The 25515-nt window shown below is 39.7% G+C and overlaps 1 protein-coding gene and 1 long non-coding RNA gene across 2 annotated transcripts in view; both read left to right on the top strand.

Annotated features, from left to right (window-relative positions):
• LOC140526921 (utrophin-like) overlaps positions 1–6087 on the top strand; it is a 90112-nt gene extending 84025 nt beyond the window's left edge. Inside the window, exon 19 of the mRNA XM_072643556.1 lies at positions 4010–6087. Within this exon, the coding sequence (XP_072499657.1) occupies positions 4010–4034 (25 nt within the window). The 3' untranslated portion in view covers positions 4035–6087. The remainder of the gene's footprint in view (positions 1–4009) is intronic.
• Positions 6088–14578: 8491 nt separating this feature from the next.
• Positions 14579–23948, top strand: LOC140526918 (uncharacterized). Its single transcript, XR_011974595.1, has 2 exons — positions 14579–17946; positions 22885–23948. It is a non-coding gene; the product is annotated as an uncharacterized lncRNA (long non-coding RNA).
• The last annotated feature ends 1567 nt before the right edge of the window (positions 23949–25515 follow it).

The raw sequence follows: 25515 nt of genomic DNA, 5'->3' as shown, positions 1-25515 counted from the left end.
CAGGCCAGTGACTTTCTAGGGTCAGATCTCCTTTGTTTCACTTTGCCAACCCTTCACAACCTGCCCCCAACATTCCTTTCTAACCTCATTATGCATTAATTTTCTTCATCATTTCTTCCCGATTGGACTATCTCCTCCTGCCATTCCCCACCGGAAGTGGCAGTAGTGCTCTAGTGTTGGAATGGCCAGTTTTTCAGAAATAGCCAAGAGGTCTGAAGAAGAGAGAGAGAAAGGAAGGAGTCCTTTGGTCTAGGTTTCACATGTGGTACTTCAGACCAGTGGGTGCTGTAAACCTGATAGGCTCCCAGAGACACAGGTTTGAAGTTTTCATCCAAAGTCGTGTTGGAAACATCATCAAGGCCACCTTGATTTGCCAAGCCTGGCTAGAGAGAAGGACCTGAGGGCTAGCCCAGAAGCCACTTGCCTGAGGCCAGTAATCCTGTCCCCAGGCCCCAGGGCCTGTCTGCCCTCACATAGCTTTCTCAATTAGTTTCCTCTCTTTTACTCTTATTAGCCCTCTATCTCCTGACTCCATCCCTTAGCATGCTTAGCATGCATTCCTTTCTCATCTCTACTTCTTAGAATTTCTTGCTTTCTTCAAATCTCAGCTCAAGTGCCATTTTCCACAAGAAGTCCTACTAGATTCTCTGCCCTTATCCCACGCCCCAGCTATTTATGTTTTCTCCCCAAACCCATTACCTTGTCTATATTTTAGAAATATTTTGCATTCTTAAAAATTCTGATTTCTGCCAGGACAGAGACTGTTTAAATTTTGTCCTTGAATCCCCAGTGCCTGGCACATATTTGAGAGGTGATAAAGGAATAGCAATTAATTAAAGCCAAGAAAAGTTGAATGTCTCCTTTACAGACATGCAAAATGTAGAATGTCTTATGTGCAATAAGGAAACTTGGATTTCCCTTCCTTTATGCAGATCTCTTAGACCTTTCAGGCTTAGACTTGAATTTCCTCATCTGGAAATAGGTAATAATTACATGACTTATCTCGCAGGCTGATGGTGATAAAAGTACATTGTAAACTTCAAAGGGCTATGGAAATATGAACTATGATTTTATTACAGAAGAAAAATAGTAGGACGTCATAAAGTGTCTCAGCATGAATCATTTGAGTCCGGTTTTCTTCTCAACTGTATTTAAAATGGGTTACTGAATAGTCGCAGATCAGCCTGATTAAATACCCTGCAACAAAGAATGGATATACTTTCTCCATACAACATTACACTGTATTGTACCACTCTGCAGAGCCAATTGAATTTGGGATTGTGCCACATGCAATAAGAGAAGATTAAGGTTGTCTTAAAATTAGCTAGTGCACTATGATCTAAGCCAATCTTGTTTAAGAAGATGGGATGAGAAATGAGGTGTTTTTCTCTTTCTCTTTTCCCCTTCATTCAGTTGTCTCAATCATTCCTTCAAGTGTATGAAGAATTTTTACTTTACTTGCCTAAATCCAATAAAGACCAGGGCCTTATAGATTGGGCATATGTTAATTTTCTTTTCTCACTATTTCATTAGAGACGTCTTCCCCCAGTTCAGTCAGGAAAGTGTTACTTCCCTGCCTCTGAAGCTTTTCAAGCAGTTGATCAGAGAAGTGGCCACTTGAATAAATGGAACAGTAAGCTCGTCTTGGTTAAATTGGTACAACTTCAAAAGCAAACAATGTATGGGGAAGACACAGAAAAAAAACCAAAACAGGGCAAGTTTAACCAAACCTAAAGCCATTCTTTAACAATATTTTTGAATACTTAAGGCCTTATCTTGTTTCTACTTTCTGTCCTGTTAATAATCTTGAAAGCAGCCAATCTAATAAAACTCCCATATTAAAGAGATGCTAGTTTCCAAAACAAATCTGGAGGCAATTATTGACACTACAAAAGGTTTCTTTGTCTTACATCTATAAGGTTCTTTCTAAGTTTCCAGTCCCCAACATTTCAAGAATTACTTGATTATCACCAAACTGGTTGTTGTCCTTCGTTCTCGAAGAGGACCAAAATGACATTACCATGACAAAATGACATTTCTGTGTGTCCGACTGTGGCTGATCAGACCAATATGAGCTTGGAATGCTCTACCACAGATTGAGCACAGATAGTCATATGAACATTGGGGGTGGATACTCCAAATGTGCGCATCCCACATTTACTTTGTGCTGTCTTGATTCTGCTTTGCTCATAGAGTATAGCACCCTTTCTGATGTGGGCACACCATGCTGAGCGGTCCTGTGCCAGTGTCTCCCATGTCACACAACCAATTCCAAAGTTCTTGAGAGAGACCTTGAGAGTTTCCTTGCATTGCTGCTTCTGACCACCATGTGATCGCCTATGCCATGTGATTTCTCCATGAAACAGTTTTTGGCAAGCGTACAGTGCAGTGGATAGAGCCAGCAGAACAGGAGTCAGGAGGACTTGAGTTCAAATCTCACCTCCAACTTTTGACATTCACCAGCTGTGTGACCTTGGACAAGTCACCTAACCCCATTTGCCTCATCCTGGGTCATCTCCAGTCATCCTGATGAATATCTCCTCACTGGATTCAGATGATTCTGGAGGAGAAGTGAGGCTGGTGACCTGCACAGTCCTCCCTCAAAACTAAGTGCAAGTCATGTCATTATTTCTCTGATAGCATGGTCTTCTTCGTCAACAAAGGATGAACACACACACACTTTGCATTTGAACAATGTGCTTAGCCCATTGGAATTGTGCTCTCTGAAATGTAGTATGAATGCTTGGCAGTTCCGCTCAAGCAAGGACCTCAGAGTCTGGTAGCTTATCCTGCCAGGTGATCCTCAGAATCCTCCCAAGACAGTTCAAATGGAAGCAATTCAGTTTCCTGGCATGGCACTCGTAGACTGTCCATATTTCACAGGCATACAACAATGAGGTCAGCACAATGGATCTGTAGACCTTCAGTTTGGTAGTCAGTCTAATACCTCTTCTCTCCCAAACTTTTCTTTGGAGCCTCCCAAACACTGAGCTAGCTCTGGCAATGCGTGCATCGACCTCATTGTCAATGTGTACATCCCTGGAAAATACACTACCAATTGTAAGTGAACTTTTCCACAGAGTTCAAAACTTCTCCATTTGTTGCAACCGATAGTTCTACATATGGATGGTGGCTGAGGGAGCACCTGTATTTTCTTGCTGTTAATTATTAGGCTACATTTAGCACAGTCAGCAGTGAATTGATCCATACTTTGTTACATTTCAGCTTCAGAGGTTGCATTGAGTACACAATCATCTGCAAACAGAAAATCGTGCACCAACACTCCCTCCACTTTGGTCATAGCTTTGTAGCCTTTTCAAACGGACGAACTTACCATCAGTACGGTAGTTGCCCTTGAGACTGTGTTTATCCTCACTGAAAGTATCTGATAACATGGCTGAAAACATCATGCTAACAAGCATGCGAGCAAGCACACAGCCCTGTTTCACTCCATTGATGACTGGGGAGGCACAAGAGCATTGTCCACTATCCACAACCTGGGCAAACTTGCCATCGTGACGCTGGCATACAATACTGATGAACTTCTCTGGGCAATCCAATTTTGACATAATTTTCCCTAATTTGTGAGTGTCAAAGGCCTTGGTCACATCTACAAACATTGTGCACAGAATAGGAATCTGAATCTCATTTATGTTTTTTGTCTTGTAACAATCCTAAGAAAAGATTTGCGTGATGGTGTGGTGGTAGGGGTGGTGTAGGAGGAGAGAGCCAATAATTTGTATAGTTGAGAGTCTCATCTCCCTTCAATAGTTTTAGTCATTTCAGTTTGACTTGAAATCTCAAGTCTGGCACATGCTACCTGAAGGAAAGTATTACACCTTTCTTTGGTCTTCAGTATTCTCATCTCTAAAATGAGGAAGACGGACGAAATGATCGGAAAATCTCTTATAGCTGAAAACTCCACATTCCTTATTTTTGTTTTGTGAACCTTAAAGTGCCCTATAAATGGGAGTGATTATAATTATTATTTCCCATATGTTCTTAATAGGAGGAGAAGTTCAAACAAGCTCTAAAGAGCTGCCCACATGGTGTGTATAAAGCCTCTTGGACCTGACAAGGTGTAATAAAAATAGAAGATCTGCATTATGAAATTGCTGCATCTGCATCAAACATGTTGTCTCCAGCAACTGATAGGAACCATTCGTTGTACCAATATTTGAAAGCTAAGAAACTTTACATAACTGAGGAATTTCCTGAGCCTCCTGTGGAACCTGGAAGGCACCTATTCTATCTGTCAAGTAGGTGGTGAGTTGTTTCTCCAGCTCAGTTAGGCTTTCCTGCAAGACCTGCAACATGTGGTCAGTTTCCCTCATGGTCTGTAGTTGCTTTTCCAAAGAAATTTGTCTGAATTCTGCCTATAGAGGAGAAAAAGTATTAAGAAACTCAGCAGACACTCAGTTAGGTATAACTATCAGAATACAAGAGCATCCACACATTCTAGGTCACAAAAAGAAGAAAGAGATGCCAAAGCATCACCGCTTAGAGAGCTATGACTTGATTTAGAGAAGTAATTAACATCCAAGAACATTCATTGAAAAGATGCTATTGAGTTGTAACAAAAAAAAGATACTTGTACTTTTCTCTTAGCAAAGCATAAAAGACTACCCCTCACAACATTAGATTTCTTCTATAAACAACATTAAATAACAGCAAAGTATAAGAATAAAGATCGCAAAACACAGAGACAAAATAACTGGCTTCAAATTCTGGCTCTGTTAAGGAAAACAGAATGACTTTGGGAAGTCATTTTTATGAATGAAAGGCAGGAAAAATATGAGTTACCATTGGCCAATTTTTTCAGGTACTGTGTGATATGAAATTTCAGAGTTACCTTGACTTTCATTTTTTTAAATTATTCGATAATGGAACATTCTTTGATATAGTTCTTAAAAGTTTACAATATTAGTTATTAATAGTTAAAATTTTTCTTAAAAATTATTATTTTTTTCACTATTAGCAGATGGCTTTTGGTCTTACATATTTCTATTCATGATATGTCTTGGATATCTACCCTTATCAGAGAGATTTGATTGAAAAAAAAGTTCCCAGTTGACTGCTTCCAATTCTTAAACTGTATGCATTAAATTTGTTTGTGCAAAAGCTTTTTTATTTCACATAATCAAAATTATTCATTTTATCAGGTCAGTTTCATCTATTCCTTATGTTAAGAATTCATCTACCAACTGTAGCTATGAAAGGTATATAAGATCTCCTAATTTTGCAACATTCCATTGGTATTATCTTTCATATTCAGGTCATGTATCTATTTGGATATTATTCTGCATTATTGTACAAGATATTGTCTAAGCCTAATTTCTACCAAACTGCTTTCCAATTTTCCCAGTAACACATGAAGGTTCCTCTCCTTATGCTTTCACCTTTTCCATACATAAGTAAGTGAGCTCCCAGTATTTCTGATTAGACCTTGTCAAGTCAACTGCATTGATACCCTTTTTCTATTTTTTGAACAGTAAAATATGATTTCACTGACAGCTGCTTTATAATGTAATATATATATTTTATATATACATATACATGTATATATAATAGAATAACATAATAAGAAGTGCTATTCTCTCCCACTCAATTTTTTGCACTATTTACCTTGATATCTTTGGTCATCTGTTCTCCCAAGTGAACTGTTACAACTTCAATTAGATTTGATAAAGTACCCCATTGCTCATTCTTAATGATCAAATCATCAAATGAACTCTGGTAATATTATCACCTTTATTATGTTAGTATGACCGAACAATGAGCAGTGACTGCTCCAATTATATTATCTTTTGTTTCTTGAAGAAACATTTTTATTCCAAGCTACACAAATATTAGCTGTGCTTTGACAGAATAACTCCAAAATATTTTATACATTTCGTAGTTATTTTGAAATTTACTTTCTGTTTGGTCCTTCAGACTTTTTTTTTTAATTGTACAGATATACTGTTGATTGTGGTTTTAAAGTGAAGTCTGGAAATTCATTGAAGGTACTCAGTGCTTCAATTAGTTTCTTTGCTAATTCCCTGGAATATTATAAATAAATGATCACATCGCTGACAACTAAGAATAGTCATGTCTCTTCTTTGCCTCATTTTATGAATTTAATTTCTTTCTCTTGTCTTACTGTTATTGCTAACATTTCTAGAACTGTACTGAAAAATGGGTGCGTTGGTCAGGGATAATTTCTATGGTGTCACTAATGCACATTATTGTTATTTGGGGTTTTAGATACATGTTTCCAAAAGTAACAATTTTATAAACATATGTAAAAATTATGGTTTGCAAAACGCTCAAGATAGGGAAAAAATGACATAACATAATTCTATGAAGTTTTTCAGGTAAGTAAGTTTCAAGTAAGCATATATAATTCCAGTATCTTATAAACGCTTATACATGTAAAATAGTGTTTTGCTCAGTGTTTGTTTTAGATCAAGGAAATTCACATTCTGCTTTTTTCAATACATTTTATACATCGTTACTAACATCTGCTGTCAAAGTTTAAATACTTCTACGACTTAATAGTGAAATGTAGCTTTCCCGTTACTATACAACGCACAGAAGTATATAATGAAATATATCTGTACTGCTGACAGGTAAGGCACTTAATGATATATTCAGATATATCATTGATCAAGATGATTTGAACTCTGTTTTTTCTTAGGAACAAACACTATTTAACCTTAATAGCTGAATAGAAAAATGCATTTTGTCCAGTTAAGGGTATAAAATTCTATATCTGTGTTAATGAGAGTTAAAGATCTTCCTTGCCCAGTAATAGCCTTCAGGGAAGCTTGATCAGGGGATGTTTGTTGTGTAGGAAGGTCCACAGTTTTTGTTAATTTCTGATGAGGCACTGGGTCGTGAAGGTCATGATGCCCTCTGGCTCTGAAAATTGTATACATACTCTGAGGTAAGGTTTTCTTTTGGGGCTTACTATTTGAAAGAAGGTTCATGTGCCAGATGAGACTCTGGATAACTGATAAGGAGCCCCCCTAGCTTTGAAAAGCCAGACGCTGGCACTTCTCTCTCTAGTAACTATGTGTGTATCTAATGGTCAGACAGTTGGATCTGTCTGTTGATCTCTGATGTACATATTGCTTATGGTCAGACAGGTGGAAGCTTCTCTGCTTGTATTTTCTCTTTTGGTGAATGTCATTAAAGTAGAATTTTAAATTGCTTTCCTTAGAAAAGCAGATCTAAGAACATGTGCCAGCAGATCATCCTAGATGTGTGTCAGGATGCTTGCTGTTACAATATCCAAAAGCAAATGAAGAGAATGTTTAAGATAAAAATAATGTCAAAGTTCTTTTGATTGATGCAAGAAGAACCCAGTCAGGTCTACTTTATGATTTTGCGTGACTTTAGCCTGACCACTGCCTACATGGTAAAACTTTATTTTCCTTCATTGCTCTTCCTTTAAAGTGAAACAATAATTCATCATCATCATCATTTACGAGTATTATGTATTCTTACCAAGTGACTCAATTCTTCATATCGGCTATTGAAGGTCTCTAACTTCTCACTGATTATGTCATCAAGAATCCCACCATCAATTAGAGTCTGACCAAGTTCACGGATCTGAGTGCGATTATCTGCTGGATGGCGTCAAACTGATTCCAAAGACTGAATAGGAATAAAACAAAACAAAACAAAGGAGTGACTTCATTTCAAGGCTTTAAAACGCATTCCATTTCTTGTATTGCATTTTGTCACATTTCAATTTACTATTAATAGGCAATCTGTCATACAAACTACTACCAATTTGGGAAAGTTATCTTCAACTCATCTCTGACTTCCTCATCATCCTACACCACTAATCTAATCTAAATCATTTTCATCAACTGCCTGCATTACAATTGTCTTCTCTGCCAACAGCATTGGCCACCCCATCCTCAAATACTCAAAGAATAAAATAAATTGATTGATTGGCTGCAGTGTTATAATACATTTTCCCCCAAATCAGGTCATGTTAGAGATAAACTACATTATGATAAAGTCATTCTGGTACAATTGCCAAGTAACTCTACTCATCTAGGAGGTTTGAACTACACTATAGAAATTCCAAAAGACAAATCAAATGGATGTTTGTTCCAGTATAATAACTATTCTAAGGAACAATAGTTGTATTAGTTTTGTATGCTTGGTTTTTTCACCAGACCCAATTTCATGAGTACAGAGAACTCCTAATGAAAATCCTCCCAAAGCAACATATATCACACCTTTTCTGCCATTCCTAGTTTAAGAGTTGAAGGGGGCAGTTCAGAAATTCAATGACTTGCTTAGGACCACACAGTCAGTTTGTATTCTATGCAAGACTTAAAAGCGGGTCTTTATGACTATGTGGCCAGATGTCTAACCACTATCTACACTGTCTCTCATAGTTCTATTAGTAATAATAAAAATTGTAGAATGGAAAGTAAAAGTCATTCAGACAACTCAGTTTTATCCTAGACTATTTTCATTTGCTTGGTAGTTTCTGACAAGTTCTTTCTTGGGCTTTGATTCACAACATCTCAAATGTGATTGTATGAATTGCTACCTGCCTCTCACACAGGGATCCTGAGATGATTAGCAGGCCAAGAGCTCTTTTCGCACACAAGTAGAAACTCCTACATCCTTCAGCAATAGTAAAAGCCAATTATGAGAATTTCAACTTTCCAAGAAACAAAACTACCCTATAAGAAAATGTCTTCTTTATTTTAGCCCAGGATGAATCTGAGAGTGGTAAGACAAGAGGAAAGTTTACTCCTGTAGCCCCTTCTTGTGATTGGTCAAAATACTTTCTCCTTTACTCCTTCAACTTTTCAGCATCCAGTATTCTCTATTTTCATTAGAATAGAAACTCCTTGAAGGCAAGAGTTACCTTTCCTTTTTCCTTCTATTTGTATTCCCAGCACTGAGTACAGTACAAGTGCTTAACCAATCTTTGTTGACTTGTTGACTGAAAAGTTCATGTGCATCTCCCATATACCTGTTTGTTTTTCATATTTAAATGTTTTCCTTGGCTTCTAGGTTTTATCCCCTAAAGGATCTTTAATTGACCAGAGCACAATTACTAAGTATTGTAAGCGAGGGAAAAAGGGAGAAGAAGGGAGTGGTGGAGAGGAGAGAGAGAGAAAGGTGGGCAGAGAGAAGAAGAAGAAGAAGAAGAAGAAGAAGAAGAAGAAGAAGAAGAAGAAGAAGAAGAAGAAGAAGAAGAAGAAGAAGAAGAAGAAGAAGAAGGAGAAGAAGAAGAAGGAGAAGAAGAAGAAGAAGAAGGAGGAGGAGGAGGAGGAGGAGGAGGAAGGAGGGTGGGAGGGAGAAGGGAGGAAGGGAGGAAGGAAGGGAGGAAGGGAGGAAGGAAGGGAGGAAGGAAGGAAGGAAGCAAGGAAGGAAGGAAGGAAGGAAGGAGAATAAAAAAACCACTTGCCAAGAAAGATGAGAAACCAAATGACATGGTTCTGGTGGAAGAGGAAAGGGGGTCGCATGATTGTCATCTGTGGTATTTAGCATTTTCCTTTTTCTATAGTATTGAGGGATTTCCAGACCCACCCCACTCACACAATCCTGTATTCTGTCCTTCACTGCTGGACAGCAGTTGGATGGCAGTGGCATGCAGGGCATTTCAGGGTACTGAATACTTCTTTTTATTCCTGTCCATATGTAATTGTCTTCCTCCCTGGAAGGTCTATTGCCATGGATTATTTTAAGGGCACGAGATGTCCCTAGGAGTGTTAAGACAATTCTGGTTTTTTCATGTTGGTTTTCTGACTCCTGGGAATTCCCAGGAGAGAAAAAATTCTTGGCCTCCGTCAAAAAAAAGTGAATAACTTTGGGAAAATGTCTGAGACTGTCCCAGAAGAACTGTGAGAAGAAAAAGGAGTCACTCAGAAAGTGAGAGGAAGTACAGTAGGTAGAATAATTCTCCTCTGGACATTGAACCTGTCAAAGAAGCTGGAATGTGCTGTTACGTGTTTAACAACCAGCTCTCTGGTAAAGTGTATGGAAGTAGGATGCACAGTTTCATCTTCATTATGAACATTTTCTCCATTACTTTATTAAGTCTAGATATTAAACAAAACAAATCAAGCCCTGATCTGGAGCTTTTGCCAATTCCTGAGGTATAAATACTTACACTGAAAATTTAATACAATCTGACTCCAGTATAAAACCTTTACTCTCATACTTACCTGCCCTGTGAGCATGGGCAAGTTATTTCCAGGTCTCACTTTCTTCATCTGTAAAATTGGAGCGACACTTGCCCTTTATTGTTTCGTTGTTGTTCACTCATGTCTGACTCTCCATGACCCCATTTGGGGTGTCCTTGGCAAAGATACTGGAATGGTTTGCTATTTCCTTCTCCAACTCATTTTACAGATGAGGAAATTGAGGCAAACAGGATTAAATGACTTGCCCAGGGTCACATAGCCAGTAAGTGAGGCCAAATTTGAACTCAAGAAGATAGTCTTCCTGGCTTCATTGCAATGCAAGCACTTAAAAAAATTCTCACTGGTCTTTTAAGGCAAAATGTCTTCCACATCCAGAGAAAGAACTATGGAATTCAGTCGCAGAATGTAGCAGATCATTTTCTTGTATATTACGGTTAGGTTTGTTATATGATTTCTGCCATTCTATATAAAGCCTTTTCTGATTCTCCCAGTTGTTAGTATTCTCTCTCTTAAACTACTTTACATTATACATACGTATACACATATATAAAGCCTTTTAATTGATAATATTTAATATAAATTTTAGACTTTAATAAGGGCCAAAGTTTGAATTAAGAAGAGCCTGGACCTAATAGTCTCCTTTGTTGAGAGGATGCCTTTTGGTGGGCAAATGGGACTTCCTTATCAGACCCTCCTTCTACCATCCTAGTGTTAAGAGAAAAGCACAAATACCTTGGGGTGTGACTTCAGCTTTGTCAAACTCTGTTAAGTTAAACAACTTCAAAGGCCTGTTTAGGACAGGATGTCTGTTACCTGGGTGATGGGACTTTTTCCTTATCTTAAATCACAGAGACATGCTATGGAAAGAAGATGCCCATGGCTTGGGATCATAAAACCCAACCGATGTCACTTTGTTTCCAATGTGTTTATCTAAGAGAACTCCTTCCTCATGGTAAAATGTACTTAAGACAGTCAGTTTCTGTACTGAGTCAGCCAGTTCTGATCCTGGCTCCATAGCGCTATGTAACTGTTAGCTTGATGGGGAATTGATTAATTAATTAAATCCTAAAATGTATGCGTTTAGCCTGTTGCCTTTTCTCTCTAACCAAGTTTTCAGATCAACATATTTGTTACTATTAATGTACATATGTATCTGGATTTACTGACACCTATTCTGTTTATTTTGTATATACTTCTTATCATCCCCTTCCCCCCCTTTAAGTCAGAAGTCTCATTGTGAGCAGGGACTTTCCTTTTTTTGTATTTGCATCCACAGCATGTACCACAGTGCCTGGCACATCATAGAAACCTAACAATACTTGTTTATTGATTAAGATCTCTTACTACTTATAAAGCAGGTAGGAAAGAGCAGAGGACACGTAATATTAGACTTATTTAAGCATTCTAAATAAAACCTTTGAATCATGTAACTTTTTAAACTCCCAGTCTTTGACTTACTCCCTGAGACCTAGTTCCTCCTTTTTTGTTTTTTGTTTTTGGTAACTTCTTGACTTTCAGCCTTTGGTTTGCTCTGGGCCAAGGCAAGTTTCTGACTTCCTGGTTCCACCCCTGGAAGGCTATTCTATGGTACCAGTGAACCAGTGATTCCCTGACCCCTGCAGTATCTTGATCTCTTGACTCCTGGATATCTTTCTTATATCAGAACTTGACAGCTGCCCCATAACTACCTAGCCCCCTGCCTGACCATCCCACACAAGCTGCCACAAAGAGACTAATGAAATAATTATGCTCCAAGCCTTATATCCCCTGCTAGCTAGAAGAGTCCAACTGTGATCTCTCGGCCTCAGACTATAAGTTGGGATATACTTTTAAGATGTTGTTTCTGACTTCCAAAATGAGGAACCTGGCTTTAGCTCAAGTTGAAAAATCTTTTTCATCACCTCTGTGTTTTGCCTTTACAATGACTTAAGGATCCATGTGTGGCAGGTAGAAAGGAAAGTCATGTCACATAACAGCAAAATGTGGACAAGCAGTCAAACAGTTACAGCTTTTCTTAACCCTTGAATTAACTCTAATTTTCATGAAGGCCACAGTGTCCTTATTCTATCTTAGTGCTTGGGCACAGAAGAAGAACATCACTGCCTATAGCATAGCGAAGAGTTAAAGTTTCAAAAGAAACATTCTAACACATTGACAGAGAGAACTCTCAATCAACTTTCTATCTTTACCTAAAATAAAAAAATTCCATTCAAGACATCAGTTTGATGTCAATATCTTCTAGAGTCTATGTGAATCTTACACATCCTACATCATATAACAGATCTATTGAGAAGTTCATACTGTGATTAAGAGATGACCACACGATGTTAGAAACACCAAGTATAAGTGTCTCACTCCATGAAAGTTGCTCCATCGTAACATGTCCTATAATCTCATGAAGTGGGTGGTGGTGAACTGACCGTAATCCATCAAATAATTCATGGTTTCCTCTGATTGCTCCTACTAAACTATTATCTCCCAAATCAGAAAACCCTTTAACGTTGAACCAGCCACTGCCCTGCTGCCAAATGGATTCATCCTGTCAGTCCTTCAAAAGAAACCAACTCTTAACAAAAGCACAGATTTTTCAGTTCACTAACCCTTATTCCTCCCCTTGTCACCAGATAATTAGCTCCATCTTTGTTTCTGTCTATCCTCAATTTCTAGTGGTCAATAATCAATAAACTTTTTTTAAGAACCTGCTATGTGTCAGGGACCGTGCTGAGCACTGTGGATACAAAGAAAGGCAAAAGACAGTCCCCTCTTCTCAAGGAACTCTCAGTCTAGTGGGGGAGAAACCATGCAAACAAATACACTAACAACTATATATAGGATCAATTGGAGATAATCAACAAATGGAAGGCTCTAGAATTAAGAGAAGACATTAGTACAGATGTTTACAGAGGTGGAATTTTATCTGTGACTTGAAGGAAGTTAGGGAAGACAAGGGAGAATATTCCAAGCATGGTTTGTCAACCTCTAGAATATTATAAGCTCTTTATAGGACATAGATCTAGAAAGGAACTAGATCATAGAATCCCACTTTAAAGGGACCTCAGAGGCCTTCTAGTCCAACACTTACCTGAAAAAAAATGACCTCCGTGACATACCTGACAAGTAGTCTTGTAACCTTTGTTTGAATGCTTCAGGTGAGGCGGTAGTCAGAAAATTGTTCATTCAATAAATATTTATTAAGCACCTACTATGTGCCATGCGCTTATTTTAAGCCCTAAGGATGTAACGAAAGGTGAAAGATAGAGTTCAGTCAATAAATATTTATTAAGCACCTACTATGTGCCATGCACTTATTTTAAGCCCTAAGGATGTAAAGAAAGGTGAAAGATAGATTCTTCCCTTGAAGAAGTTAATGGGAAGTCTATATAAACACCTTTAACTAGTGCAAGTGCTTTGCGATCATGTCTCAACATACAGTCTAAATTTGCCTCTTTGTAACTTAACCAATTACTTCTAGCTGTGTCTTCTGGGGTTGAGCAACACAATTCTAGTCTCTCTGACTCATGACAGACCTTCAGATGTTCAGAGAGAATTATCATATCACTCACAAGTCTTTTCTTCTCTAGGCTAAACATCTCAAGGTTCTTTAACTGATCTGTGATATGCGTTCCACAAATATCTATGAGTCCCTGCCATGGCAAAACATTAAACTAGGTAGTGAGGGAGCTACAAAAATGTAACAGCAGACACCCTGGCATGCCCTGGCCTGCTGCACAGGTTCTTCGATCTGCTTTTCTAAAAGGAAAGCAACTTTTGAGGGTTCACCAAGCTACTTAATTATAGTCACCAGAAGGGAAAATATAAGCAGAGAAATAAAAAACCAACAGACTGGGCTTCTAACTGTCTGATCATAAGCCATGCATACATTATAGATCAACCACAAGATGCAACTATCAGACTATTTATGTATATGAAGCACCACCATCTGGGTTTTCAAAAGGGGAGGGGTGGTTACCCAGAGTCTCATCTGGCACATGAACCTTCTTCTAAGCCCTCAAAGCAAAACCTCACTTTAGAGCATATATATTTTTTTCAGAGCCCTAAGGGACCCAGTACCTCAGTAACAATTAACACTTAACAAAACGGTTGCTACACAAACAAGCCTCCCCTAATCAATCTTCTCCCACTGGGTTCCACCTGAGACCTATTAACGGGTGGGAAGATCTTCATTAACAGAAATGTCATTAACATTATAAAAGATGAGTACTTACAGACCCTGATTTAGGAGATGGGGAATAAAGTAAGCACACAAATAGCACTTCAGAAGAGCCATGAAATTTTAATTTCTTAGGATAGTTGAGAATCTCCAAGCTAGATGTCCAAAAGAAATTATAAGGAACCTTGGATTATTGTATGTATGTATATCTACAGAGTTCCTAGAAATAATTTATTAGCAATATTGAAAATATCCTGGAAAAAGTAAAGAAATCTGATGGATTTGAATGCACTACCTTAAATGCAACTCGTTAGCCTGAGAAAATTATAATAATGAAAGCACACTGGGTTTAGAGTCAAAAGACCTGGGTTTGAATCCTTACTGAACTACAGTTATTCTGTCCACAATGTAGGGGGTTACTGGTATGACACTACCAGGATCTGGAAACTCTGTGTAAAACTTTTTGGTGCTTCCTTTGTACTAAAAAGAAATCTGATTTATGGGGAGTTGACAATACCTTATTGTAGAATTGCAGTTGGTATTCTATAATACTATGCATATATTTTAAGCAATTCTGAGTTTCTAAGCTTTTTCTGGCTTATCTGTTGGCTTTCTTGTCAGCAACTTTTGCAAAACTTCCCCTAAAAATTCCCATTTAATTTCTTATGCTGACCTACCATATATCGAAACTGTGATGGGGAAAGTTGCAATGTGGAAGGGATAACTACTGCCTAGGTGACCTTGAACAAGTCATGTCTCTCAGGGCCCCATTTATTCTATCTATACAATTAATGACACTTTTCCAGATTAAAAGCCTATGATCCTATTTTAGACCCCTACATCCCTCAATTTCCTCATTCCTAGAAAAGAAAGGAAAATAATATTCCTTTTCTCTCTGCACTGCTTCTAAAAAAGCTCAACATTTCTAGACTATGGGTCAAAAAAAAAGTGACTGATGTGATTGTCAGTGAGAGAGATAGAAAGGGAAATGTGTTTGTAAAATGAGCTCTTCCTGATCACATATTGGAGCAACTTGTAATGGTTCTCAGTTTGGTTCAATACCTAAAATGATTTCCCATCAATCCCAGACTGTCAAAATTCTTTGCAAAAAACACCTTATCATTCTTCATCAAATTACCAAAAAAGACAAGAAGATATGATAAGATTTTGGCAAACCCTTAGAATACTTCCTAGACATCAATTTAAAAAAAAATTTTTGTTTACAAAACTCACCGAATTATAAAAGCAAAGTTATCTTTCAAATTGTATAACTCCTCAAAGTCCAATATTAAATTATTAGCGCAGTAATGTTAGCCATGTTATTAAAATTACATATATTCGTACATAGCCATGCACATATTATATATTATATTCATACATATAAATAAACATTGTATTGAGAAATGGTATGATGTAGTTTTCTTTTTAAAGATCACCAGACATAGAAATAGAAAACTGGGTTAAATCTCATCTGTATCCCTTAAATTTCAGGCTTCAGTTTACTCATCAGCAAAATGTTGAATTAAATGATCAGAGATCTCTTCAAGCTCTAAATCCATGATCCTATGTTTTATAACTTATGATTTACATATAAAACGGCATAAGTGACTTCATCGGGTAAAGTAATTATCTATAAAAGGTAGTCAGGGCATGAAGGGAAAGAAAGAGATACTTGGGGGACAACTTGATTGCAGTGTAGGCTTCCTCAATATATTAAAATATCAAAGCACCCAAGGAAGGCCTCTAGCATGTTGAGTCCATTCTCTATGGAGGGTTTTCAGAAACATATAAACAAGATTTGTAAAGGGGGACCGTAATGGTAATTTGAATTGGAAAATCTTTCCTATATATTAATAGACCTATTAAATCACCTGGAACCCTAAGTAACGTGGTTGGAGGAGCTTGAAGAACATGCAGAACAGGAAGGGCTGAGCAGAACTAGGAGGAAGTGGGTGAGCACAGTCAGGGCAGAGAGGAGAGGATACAGGCAGGTGCACAGTAAGGCTCAGTCTCCTGAGCCTTTGCTTGTGAGAAGGCCCTGACCAAGGTGGAGGGAGGCTTGGAATGGCTTTGCTCCCTGCATTGATCATGTTTATTAACTTCTTGGTCACCATGACACATTTGGCTTTCTGGTGTCTAAATAAATGTTTTCCTTCTGCCTTCTATATAGAGAGTCTTTTATACTTGGTGATTGAGAACTACCCCTGCATATTCATAGTCACCACCAGTGCTGTGAATGTTGCCTTGGCGATACAGGGACAGGACATGAAGAAGCTGCAAAGAAAATGACCATCATGAGGGTAACAAAGTCATGAGTTCCCCACCTGGGGTCCATAGATCCCAAGGGATCTGTACATAGATTTTAGGGTGTCCATGAAGTTGGAGGAAGGAAAAAGTACATCTTTATTTTCACTAACTTTAAGTTTCTTTTGTAATCCTATGCATTCTATTTTCTGAGTTTATAAATATTTTTCAGAGAAGGGTTCATAGGTTTCACCAGACTGCCAAACCAGACCATGATACAAAAAAAAGTTAAGGATCCTGATCTAAGTGGTTTATAGACTAATGTATGGGATCCCTAACCTTTGTCTGATGGAATGGTTTTTAGAATTTCTCTGAAGTCTTATGATCACTGCCAGTCTAACATTGAGGCAGTTGAAGGCATTGTTGGGGGGTGGGGGGTGAAAGATGGAATAAGAGTAGGGAAGGGAAAAAGAAAGTGAAAGGAGAGAACCATAGAAGCTGGAGAGTGAAAGTATCTAATTAGAAGGAGTCAGTCACTACACTTTCTTCCCTCCTGAAAGTCCCAAGAATTTTGGTGAGGACAGCAACTATCTTGGTTTTCTATGAAGGAAGTTCAAGACTGACCCCTGAAGACCTCAGGTGAAAGGATTATAAAATGATTAAAGAACAATGGTAGGTTAGAAATGTAAGGGGCGCTGACTGCCACACCATCTGGGACGCCACACTGACGGACATCAGGTAAACTGAGTCCGGAGCAGGGAATGGTGAAGAAGATGGCGCTGGAAGGGACGGCCCCACCCCGGGTTTGTTGTTGTCACTATAGTTCCAGCTTGTATTCATTTCTATAGTTTCGGGTTTGTTTAGGTGTGTCACCATGATTCACTGGGCTAGCTGGCAGAGACTATATAATCAGAGTGCTTGCTTGAATAAATCAGAGTTCCTTCTCTGACCCGCTCTCCCGCCTCATTCTCTTACTCGCCAGCTCCACAGGAGGACAAGGAGCCTGCTGGCCAGGCATAAGACTTGCTCCTCTCAGTAAGCTATGCTGTAACCATAGCAACTTGGCGCCCACCAACATGGAGCCACAAGCAGGGGGGAAGGAGCAGGAAGCTCAGCCAAGGGAAATTAGGTCCCTCAGGAATCTCAGCTGAGGCAATCAGGTCCCTCAGTCCCCCCCGAGTGAGTCAGGCTCTCCAGAAGCCTAGACAGTCTACAGGAGCTATCAGGACAGGGTCAAAGGCCGATGCCTGAGCGCGACGGGAGACAGTAGCCTGTCTGCCTCACCGAGTCCTCCAGCAAGCGGATCCGAGAAGTGGACGCAGGAGAAGACACGCGCAATTCAGCTCGGTGGGAAGAGGTGTAACCGTGAGTAAGACTGAAATGGGGCAAAGCTCACAAAAGTTGAGTCAGGGTCAATACACAGCAATAACTTACAAAAAGATCAGGAAACATGGAACTACAGTAAGTTTGAGAAATATAAGGAAGTTCATAGATACCATTTGTGAAATCTGTCCTTGGGTGTCAGAACGACCTCCTATGAGTTTAGACTCTTGGGTCATTGTTGGAGAGCAGTTAACAGCTTTTGAACTCGAAAACCCAAATAAATTGGATCCTCACACTTTCTTCCTTTATGACATGCTGAAGCATGTGTTCATAGAGGACGACGGTGGCAAGGCAGTGCAAATGAGAACATTTACCACATCCTCAGAGACGACCCCCTCTGAGTCAAGGAGTAGTACAAGGGACAGCAGCCCAGAAAGGCAGCCAGCATCCATATGTCCAGACTTAGAGTTGGAACAAGAGTTATGGCGAGAGAGAGAGACAGTTCGGGAACTGAGAGAGGACATGCAAGAGTTAACTGAAAAATTAAAGGGCTTGCTGAAAACTAAAAGGAGGGTTAGCTGGAAAAAGGAGTTCACTGATGGTGAGAAGGGAGGAAGCACAGAGAGTGAGAGAAGAGGAACAATTCTGCCACCTAGCGACAAGGTGAGAGAAGTACAAATAATTTTCAAAAAATCAGCATTACAGCAGACTCTAGAAAAGCTGAGAGAGGATGGTGATTACACTAGCTTCAGGGAGATTGGCAGGGAATGAATAAGTGCGTTCCCTGTATTGGAGGATAAAGCAGAGGACGGCTCCGTGACGAGGACTCACGGGCCCATACCAGCCTTACAGATAGAAGAATTGTAAAAGGCGGTTACAAATTATGGGATAAATGCTCCTTATGTCCTCATAAGATTAAAAGAATTGGCTAATTATGTGTTAACCCCAAATGACTGGAAATTAACCATGAGAGCCATCTTGACTCCCAGACAATATGTTTGCTTTCTTCAGCTTTTGGCAGAAAAATTAAGAGCCATAGCAACATCAGGTAATGCTGGCAACGCTACAGATGCCCAACGGTATTATGATATGTTATTTTGGGTCAGGAGAGTATGGTGTAGACATTAAGCAAATAGGATATGATCTAGAGCTGTATGAGAGGCTAGCCCAAGGGGTGGAGCAGGCCTTTATGCTGATTCCTGAGAAGGGTCCTAAGAAGGTATCTCTGCAATCACTGAAGCAAGGAAATGCAGAACCCTTCACTGATTTCTGTGCCCGAGTAACTGAGGTTGTCACCAGGACTATGGGTGAAGTGGAAGGTACTGCTGTAGTGATAAAGGACATCCTTTGATCAGGAGCTAATGCAGATTGTAGGAAGGCTCTGCTAGGATTACCCAAGAACTGTTCCATTGAAGACATGTTAAATAGGTGTGAGGAGGTAGGATCTCAGACATACCTAGCAAGAGTACAGGCGTCCATCTTCGCAGGGGCGCTGAGAAATTATCAGGGAGCTGGAGCAAGAGTGAGATGCTTTAAGTGTGGAAAAATAGGACATTACCAGAGGGAGTGTAGAAACAATGCAGAGGGAAGAAAAGGACTTGAGAACCAAGGGAAGAGAACACCATTTAAGAGTAAGCCAACCACACCCTGTCCAAAATGTAAGAAAACAGGGCATTGTGCTTCAGAGTGTAGGTCATTGTCCCCTCTCAAGGGTAGTGCTCAATATTTAAACATGCAGACGGGCATCCCTCCAGCCCAGGAGAAAAAGAGGGGCTACCGGGAGGACGCAGAGACGATCCCACAGGCCACTTCAGAATTCAGGAAGAGGTACTGGACATTCTAGTCGGGGTCATACAGTCAAAATTAATCAGAAGCCTAGGGAATTTCCTGACACCTCCATGCACAACAGTGTGGTTACCAACAGAGGAAATATGCATCAACACAAAGCAAGAGATTTTCATTTCTGCACCAGCAAATGCTTACACAGGCTTACAGGCCGTAGCACAGCAACCACCGATTGGTACCTTACACAAGACCCTGATGTGCAACTCTAACAATGTGGAGGTGGAGGTGGATAGAGGGCAGCCGGTAGCACAATTGATACAAATGGATCATAACACAGAACAAACAATATATTGGACTCAACAAATTGGCAATCAGAGACCAATGCTTACCATATATATAGAAGGAATACCTAAAACAGGCCTTGTGGACACCGGTGCAGACAGAAGCATATTCCCTTTTTCACAATGGGAGTCTCAATGGCCTATAGGAGAGGAAGACAATGTATATGGCATAGGAGGCTCACAATGGGCCAGGGAGGTGGCCAGACCACTACGGTGGACTTTTGAGGACAGATCAGGAATATTTTGGCCACAAGTATTGGAAGGGCTTCCCATAATACTATGGGGAAGAGACCTGCTTACACAATTAGGGGTAAGATTAACAACAAATTTTGGAACGGGTCCATTGATGACGATGCCGTGAGAATTCCACCACCAAAATTACCATGGATCTCGGATGAGCCCATCTGGGTGGATCAATGGACCCTAAAATATGAAAGTCTCACGGCCCTGAAAGACCTTATACAAGAACAGTTAGAGTTAGGACACATTGAAGAATCCTTTAGTCCTTGGAACTCTCCTGTATTTGTCATAAAAAACAAATCTGGAAAATACAGAATGTTGACTGATTTGAGAAAGATCAATGACATCATGTAGCTGATGTGTGCTTTGCAGCCAGGTTCGCCATCACCCAAGGTAATTCCCAGCAGTTATAAACTTTGGGTGATTGACATCAAGGATTGTTTTTACAGTATTCCTGTTTATACTGAGGATAGGAAAAGGTTTCCATTCTCTTTACCCAGTGTCAGTCTACAGAAGCCATACCATCATTACTTATGGAAGGTACCACCCCAAGGAATGAAAAACAGTCCCAGAATTTGTCAGTGGTATGTAGACAAGACATTACACCCAGTCAGGAAGAGATTTCCCCAGGTGTTGATACTCCATTATACGGATGATATCTTGGGAGCTCATGATAACATGGAAATTTTAGAAATGACTTTACAAATGACAGAGAGAGAATTCCTCAAACAGGGTTTAAAAATAGCATCTGATAAGACACAGAAAGACCTGCCTATACATTACTTAGGACACACCATATTAGAACATCAAATCCATATTAAATCACCTGTAATAGATGTGTCTAAAATCAAGACTCTCAATCATATGCAAAAGGTGATAGGAGAGCTTCAGTGGATTAGACCACAATTAGGAATACCTATAGGTGAATTACACCCATTGTATGACATGCTGAAAGGAGATCCTGACTTAAATTCACCACAACAATGGACTCCTCAAGCGTTGGATTGCATCTCCAAAATTCAAACAAAAATCGTAGAGGCTAGCACCAGGAGATATAGACCAACAGAAAATATGTATATCTCTATCCTTTTCATTGTGGAACTTCCCACAGGATGCCTTCACCAAGAGGAAGGGGTATTAGAGTGGATACATTTGAAGAGGGTACACAATAGGTCTTGTGTCCCTTACTGTGTACTAGTTGCACAAGTGGTTTACAAAGCAATTCAGAGAGTGAGGAAACTGATAGGAAGAGATCCTGATGCCATCTACTGTAGAGACACTAAAGAACAAGTAGAGAAATGCTGTACAGAATACCCAGAAGGGCAAGTTATTATTAATCAAAACTTCAAAACAGGGAACATAAATAAGGCTCTAAGCATATACCAGGAAACACCATGGACATGGGCTGAGAAACACTATGACACTGCGGTCATAGGAAAGAATGTATTTACTGATGCCACAAAATTAAATAGAGCAGCCACATATGTATATCAAGATAAATGGTTGCAGGTATATGATACTCCATTCTCATCCACCCAAAAGAACGAACTATTTGCGGTCTGGAAGGCTTTAGAAATTGATGAGCCTATCAATGTCATTACCGACAGTAGATATGTAGCCACACTTTTACCAGACCTAGAGACTGCCTGCATATCAACCCAATTAGAAATTGGACAGTTGCTTGCGGAAGTCCAAAACACCATAAGAGGACGTATGTTCCCATTCCACATTTTACATCTAAGATCACACTCCAATCTACCAGGGCCTCTAGCAGCAGGAAATGAGGTTGTGGATCGAGTAGTGTCAGGAGGTGTATACCTAGAAACCACTGAGGAAGCTCAGCAGGCTCACAATAAGTTTCATATATCAGCAAAATCATTAAGACATTTATATAAAATTACTAAGAAAGAGGCCCGAAAGATTGTAAAATCATGCACAGCATGCATTCCTTTCCAGCCACCGATGCCATGCAGAGTGTACAATCCTAAGGGATCACATCCTAATGATATCTGGCAAATGGATGTGACTCACACAGCTTCATTTGGGAGACTTAAATATGTCCATGTGTCTATAGACACTTTCTCCGGTTTCATCATGGCTACTCTACGCACCCGAGAGGCAGTTAAGGACGTGTGTAGTCATATGCTTCAATGTTTTGCAGCCCATGGCGTCCCATGACTATTAAAGACTGATAATGGCCCAGCATACACTGCTTCAGCATTCCAAAAATTTCTCTCAGAATTCGGAATCTCTCATGTGACTGGGATCCCCTATAACCCCACAGGACAAGCCATAGTAGAACGTGTGAACCGCACCATAAAACAATATGTCCAAAAACAAAAAGGGGGAGCTTCGTGACCCAGGTCCACAGCACATGATCAATTAAAATTGGCACTTTTCACTATCAATTACCTAAAATTCGATGAGCACGGTCTTATGCCTGCCATGAAACAGATGGTCAGATCAGGCAGACCACCAGATGATTTTAAGAAAAAATTGGAATGGACACCTCCAGCCTCGGGACAGACAGCCATGTGGCGAGATCAGGAAGGGCAATGGCCTGGACCACATACCATAATAACTTGGGGCAAGGGTTATGCTTGTATCTTTACAGGAGACAAGGAGATTTGGGTACTAGTGAAAAGACTACGGGTCGTACAGCACCAGGAAGAAATCACAGGAATTCCGCCAGAGAAAGAAGAAGAAACTACAACGCCTGAGCCATGAAATTAGTCAGCTGTATCTTACTGCTTCTAGCAGTGAGCCAGGCCGAGGACCAGTATTGGACCTTTGGACATTAGTAGACATTTCAACTTTATAGGACTGGTGAAGGGCTATCCTTGGTGTTTGTACAAATAATGTATCAGTGGGATTTAGGGAACAATTGAAGATGGATCATGAATTTTATCAGGCCATTCAAATGTTAAGAAATGATGTAATAGCAATAGGGGATGAACTGCAGGCCATAGAAACACAATTGGCTTTAAGATGTGATTACAGATATCATCATTTTTGTATAATGAACAAATTGTACAATGATACTGAATTTAATTGGGAAGAAATAAGAGCTCAGTTACATGGTTTAACACTCTTCAATGTTTCAAGTGAAATGAAACTGTTGGAAAAATTGGCATTGGATATAAATACTCAAGGGACAAAAAAGTTAATACCTGAAAATTCTGTTTCAGACATGATGCAACTTTTTGGTCATTCCACCTCATTGTTTAATTGGCTAGGTCCATTGTTGTCAGGAAGTATTGTTATCCTGATTGTTATATGTCTCATACCAGCATGCCTCAAATGTGCCCTACGAACTGTAAAAGATACAATGAAGATGCTTACTGAAAATCAGTTCAATCTGAGAGATGTACAAACTCGAGAAGGTCATCAGGTCTAAAACTAAAAGGGGGAGTTGTAAGGGGCGCTGACCGCCACACCATCTGGGACGCCACACTGACGGACATCAGGTAAACTGAGTCTGCAGCAGGGAAGGGTGAACAAGATGGCGCTGGAAGGGACGGCCCCACCCCTGGTTTGTTGTTGTCACTATAGTTCCAGCTTGCGTTCATTTCTATAGTTTCGGGTTTGTTTAGGTGTGTTACCATGGTTCACTGGGCTAGCTGGCAGAGACTATATAATCAGAGTGCTTGCTTGAATAAATCGGAGTTGCTTCATTGACCCGCTCTCCTGCCCTATTCTTTTACTAGCGAGCTCCACAGGAGGACGAGCAGCCTGCTGGCCAGGCATAAGACTTGCTCCTCTCGGTAAGCTATGCTGTAACCATAGCAAGAAATAGTACGCATTGGCACTCCCTAGCATAATGGTTACTGATGATGGGGAAAACCAGAAGGAAGTATCTGATTTGTCCTGTGTCAAAGAGCCCTTGAGGATTTACAAAGTCCAGTATCTATTTTGCCTTATAATTATAAATGAGAAATGGAGGGAGAGGTCTTCCTATCACTGCTAGTTTACATCATCTGGGCCTCTGTGACTCTGTCCTCATTGACAAAACCACCTCTCAGGGAATCCTACTAGGTGTAAAGATCAAAGTGAAAGCCTACGACAATTTGTAATTCAGCCTGGGAGAGAACATCAGAAAACTCAACCTCAGTCTTACAGGAAGACTGCACGGGACCAGGGTCAGTGAGGTCATGATTTGAGGCAGTACAGTACACTCAGGGGTATCTTAACATTGGACATCAAAGTGGTAAGGCTCAGGCAGCTGAAGGAGAAAAAGCTTCAAATAACCTGTGGAAATGAGTTATGCTGTGTCTGGGTCTGAATTAAGAGTTTTGACCTTTACCAAGCTGAGATCTTGTAACAGCTTATCAGTAAGGGGAATAAGTCCTATCATTTAACCAATGGAATCTATGTTATCTCGAGGAAAATAGAAAAGGCCGTGCTTCTCTGGCATTTTTGAGAGGAAGATAAAAGAAATCTCCAAGATTTCTAATGTGATACCCAGTATTCTAAGCATGAAACAATTTATGATTGAGGCAGAGAAAATATACAAAAAAGCAATGAAAAATATCACTTTGCAAAAAATCTGAAGTGGAATCTTTCAATTAGTCAGTCAAGAAGCATTTGCAATGTGCTTACTATGTTCCAGGCACTCTGCTAAACACTGGGAATACTGAAAAAGGTAAAAATTCATCTCTGCCTTCAAGGAATTTACATACCAATGGGAGAGACAGCATATGTATACATGAGATGGCATATGTATAAATATATACATACAGACACAGTAGATGAAACAGAGTAGAAGATGCCTTCCTCAGTAGAATACAAGCTTGACAGCAGGAATAGTTTCACATTTTGTATTTGTATTTCTGGTGCCTGGTACATTAATATGTACTAAATAAATGCATTTTAAAAAAATTGATCTACTGACTGCAAGCTTAATGACAATAAGAACCCTTTCCAAGGACAATGAGCTGTTCATTCCCTTTGATGTAGCCATCCTGTTATCAGGTATAGATGCCAAGGAGGCCAAAGTAATCTCAGAGAAGAAGGCATTAGCATTTGGGGGATCAGGAATGGCCTCCTGCTGAAGGTGGGTTTTGGTGGAGTCTTGAAGGAACAGGGACCAATAGGGAGAGGTAAGGAGGGAGGATGCTTCAAGCAGGTGGGCCAACCAGTGTAGATGGGAGATGAATTCTTGTTTGTGAGAAAGAGCAACATTTCTGTGTAGCTGTATTATAAAATGTCTGAAGGTGGGTAAAATGAAAGATTACTGGAAAGATAG

The sequence above is a fragment of the Notamacropus eugenii genome, chromosome 2 (genome assembly GCF_028372415.1).
Source record: "Notamacropus eugenii isolate mMacEug1 chromosome 2, mMacEug1.pri_v2, whole genome shotgun sequence".
Classification (NCBI taxonomy): Eukaryota; Metazoa; Chordata; class Mammalia; order Diprotodontia; family Macropodidae; genus Notamacropus; species Notamacropus eugenii.
The sequence above is the reverse complement of the archived record's forward strand: the minus strand, read 5'-3'. Positions and strand labels throughout refer to the sequence as shown.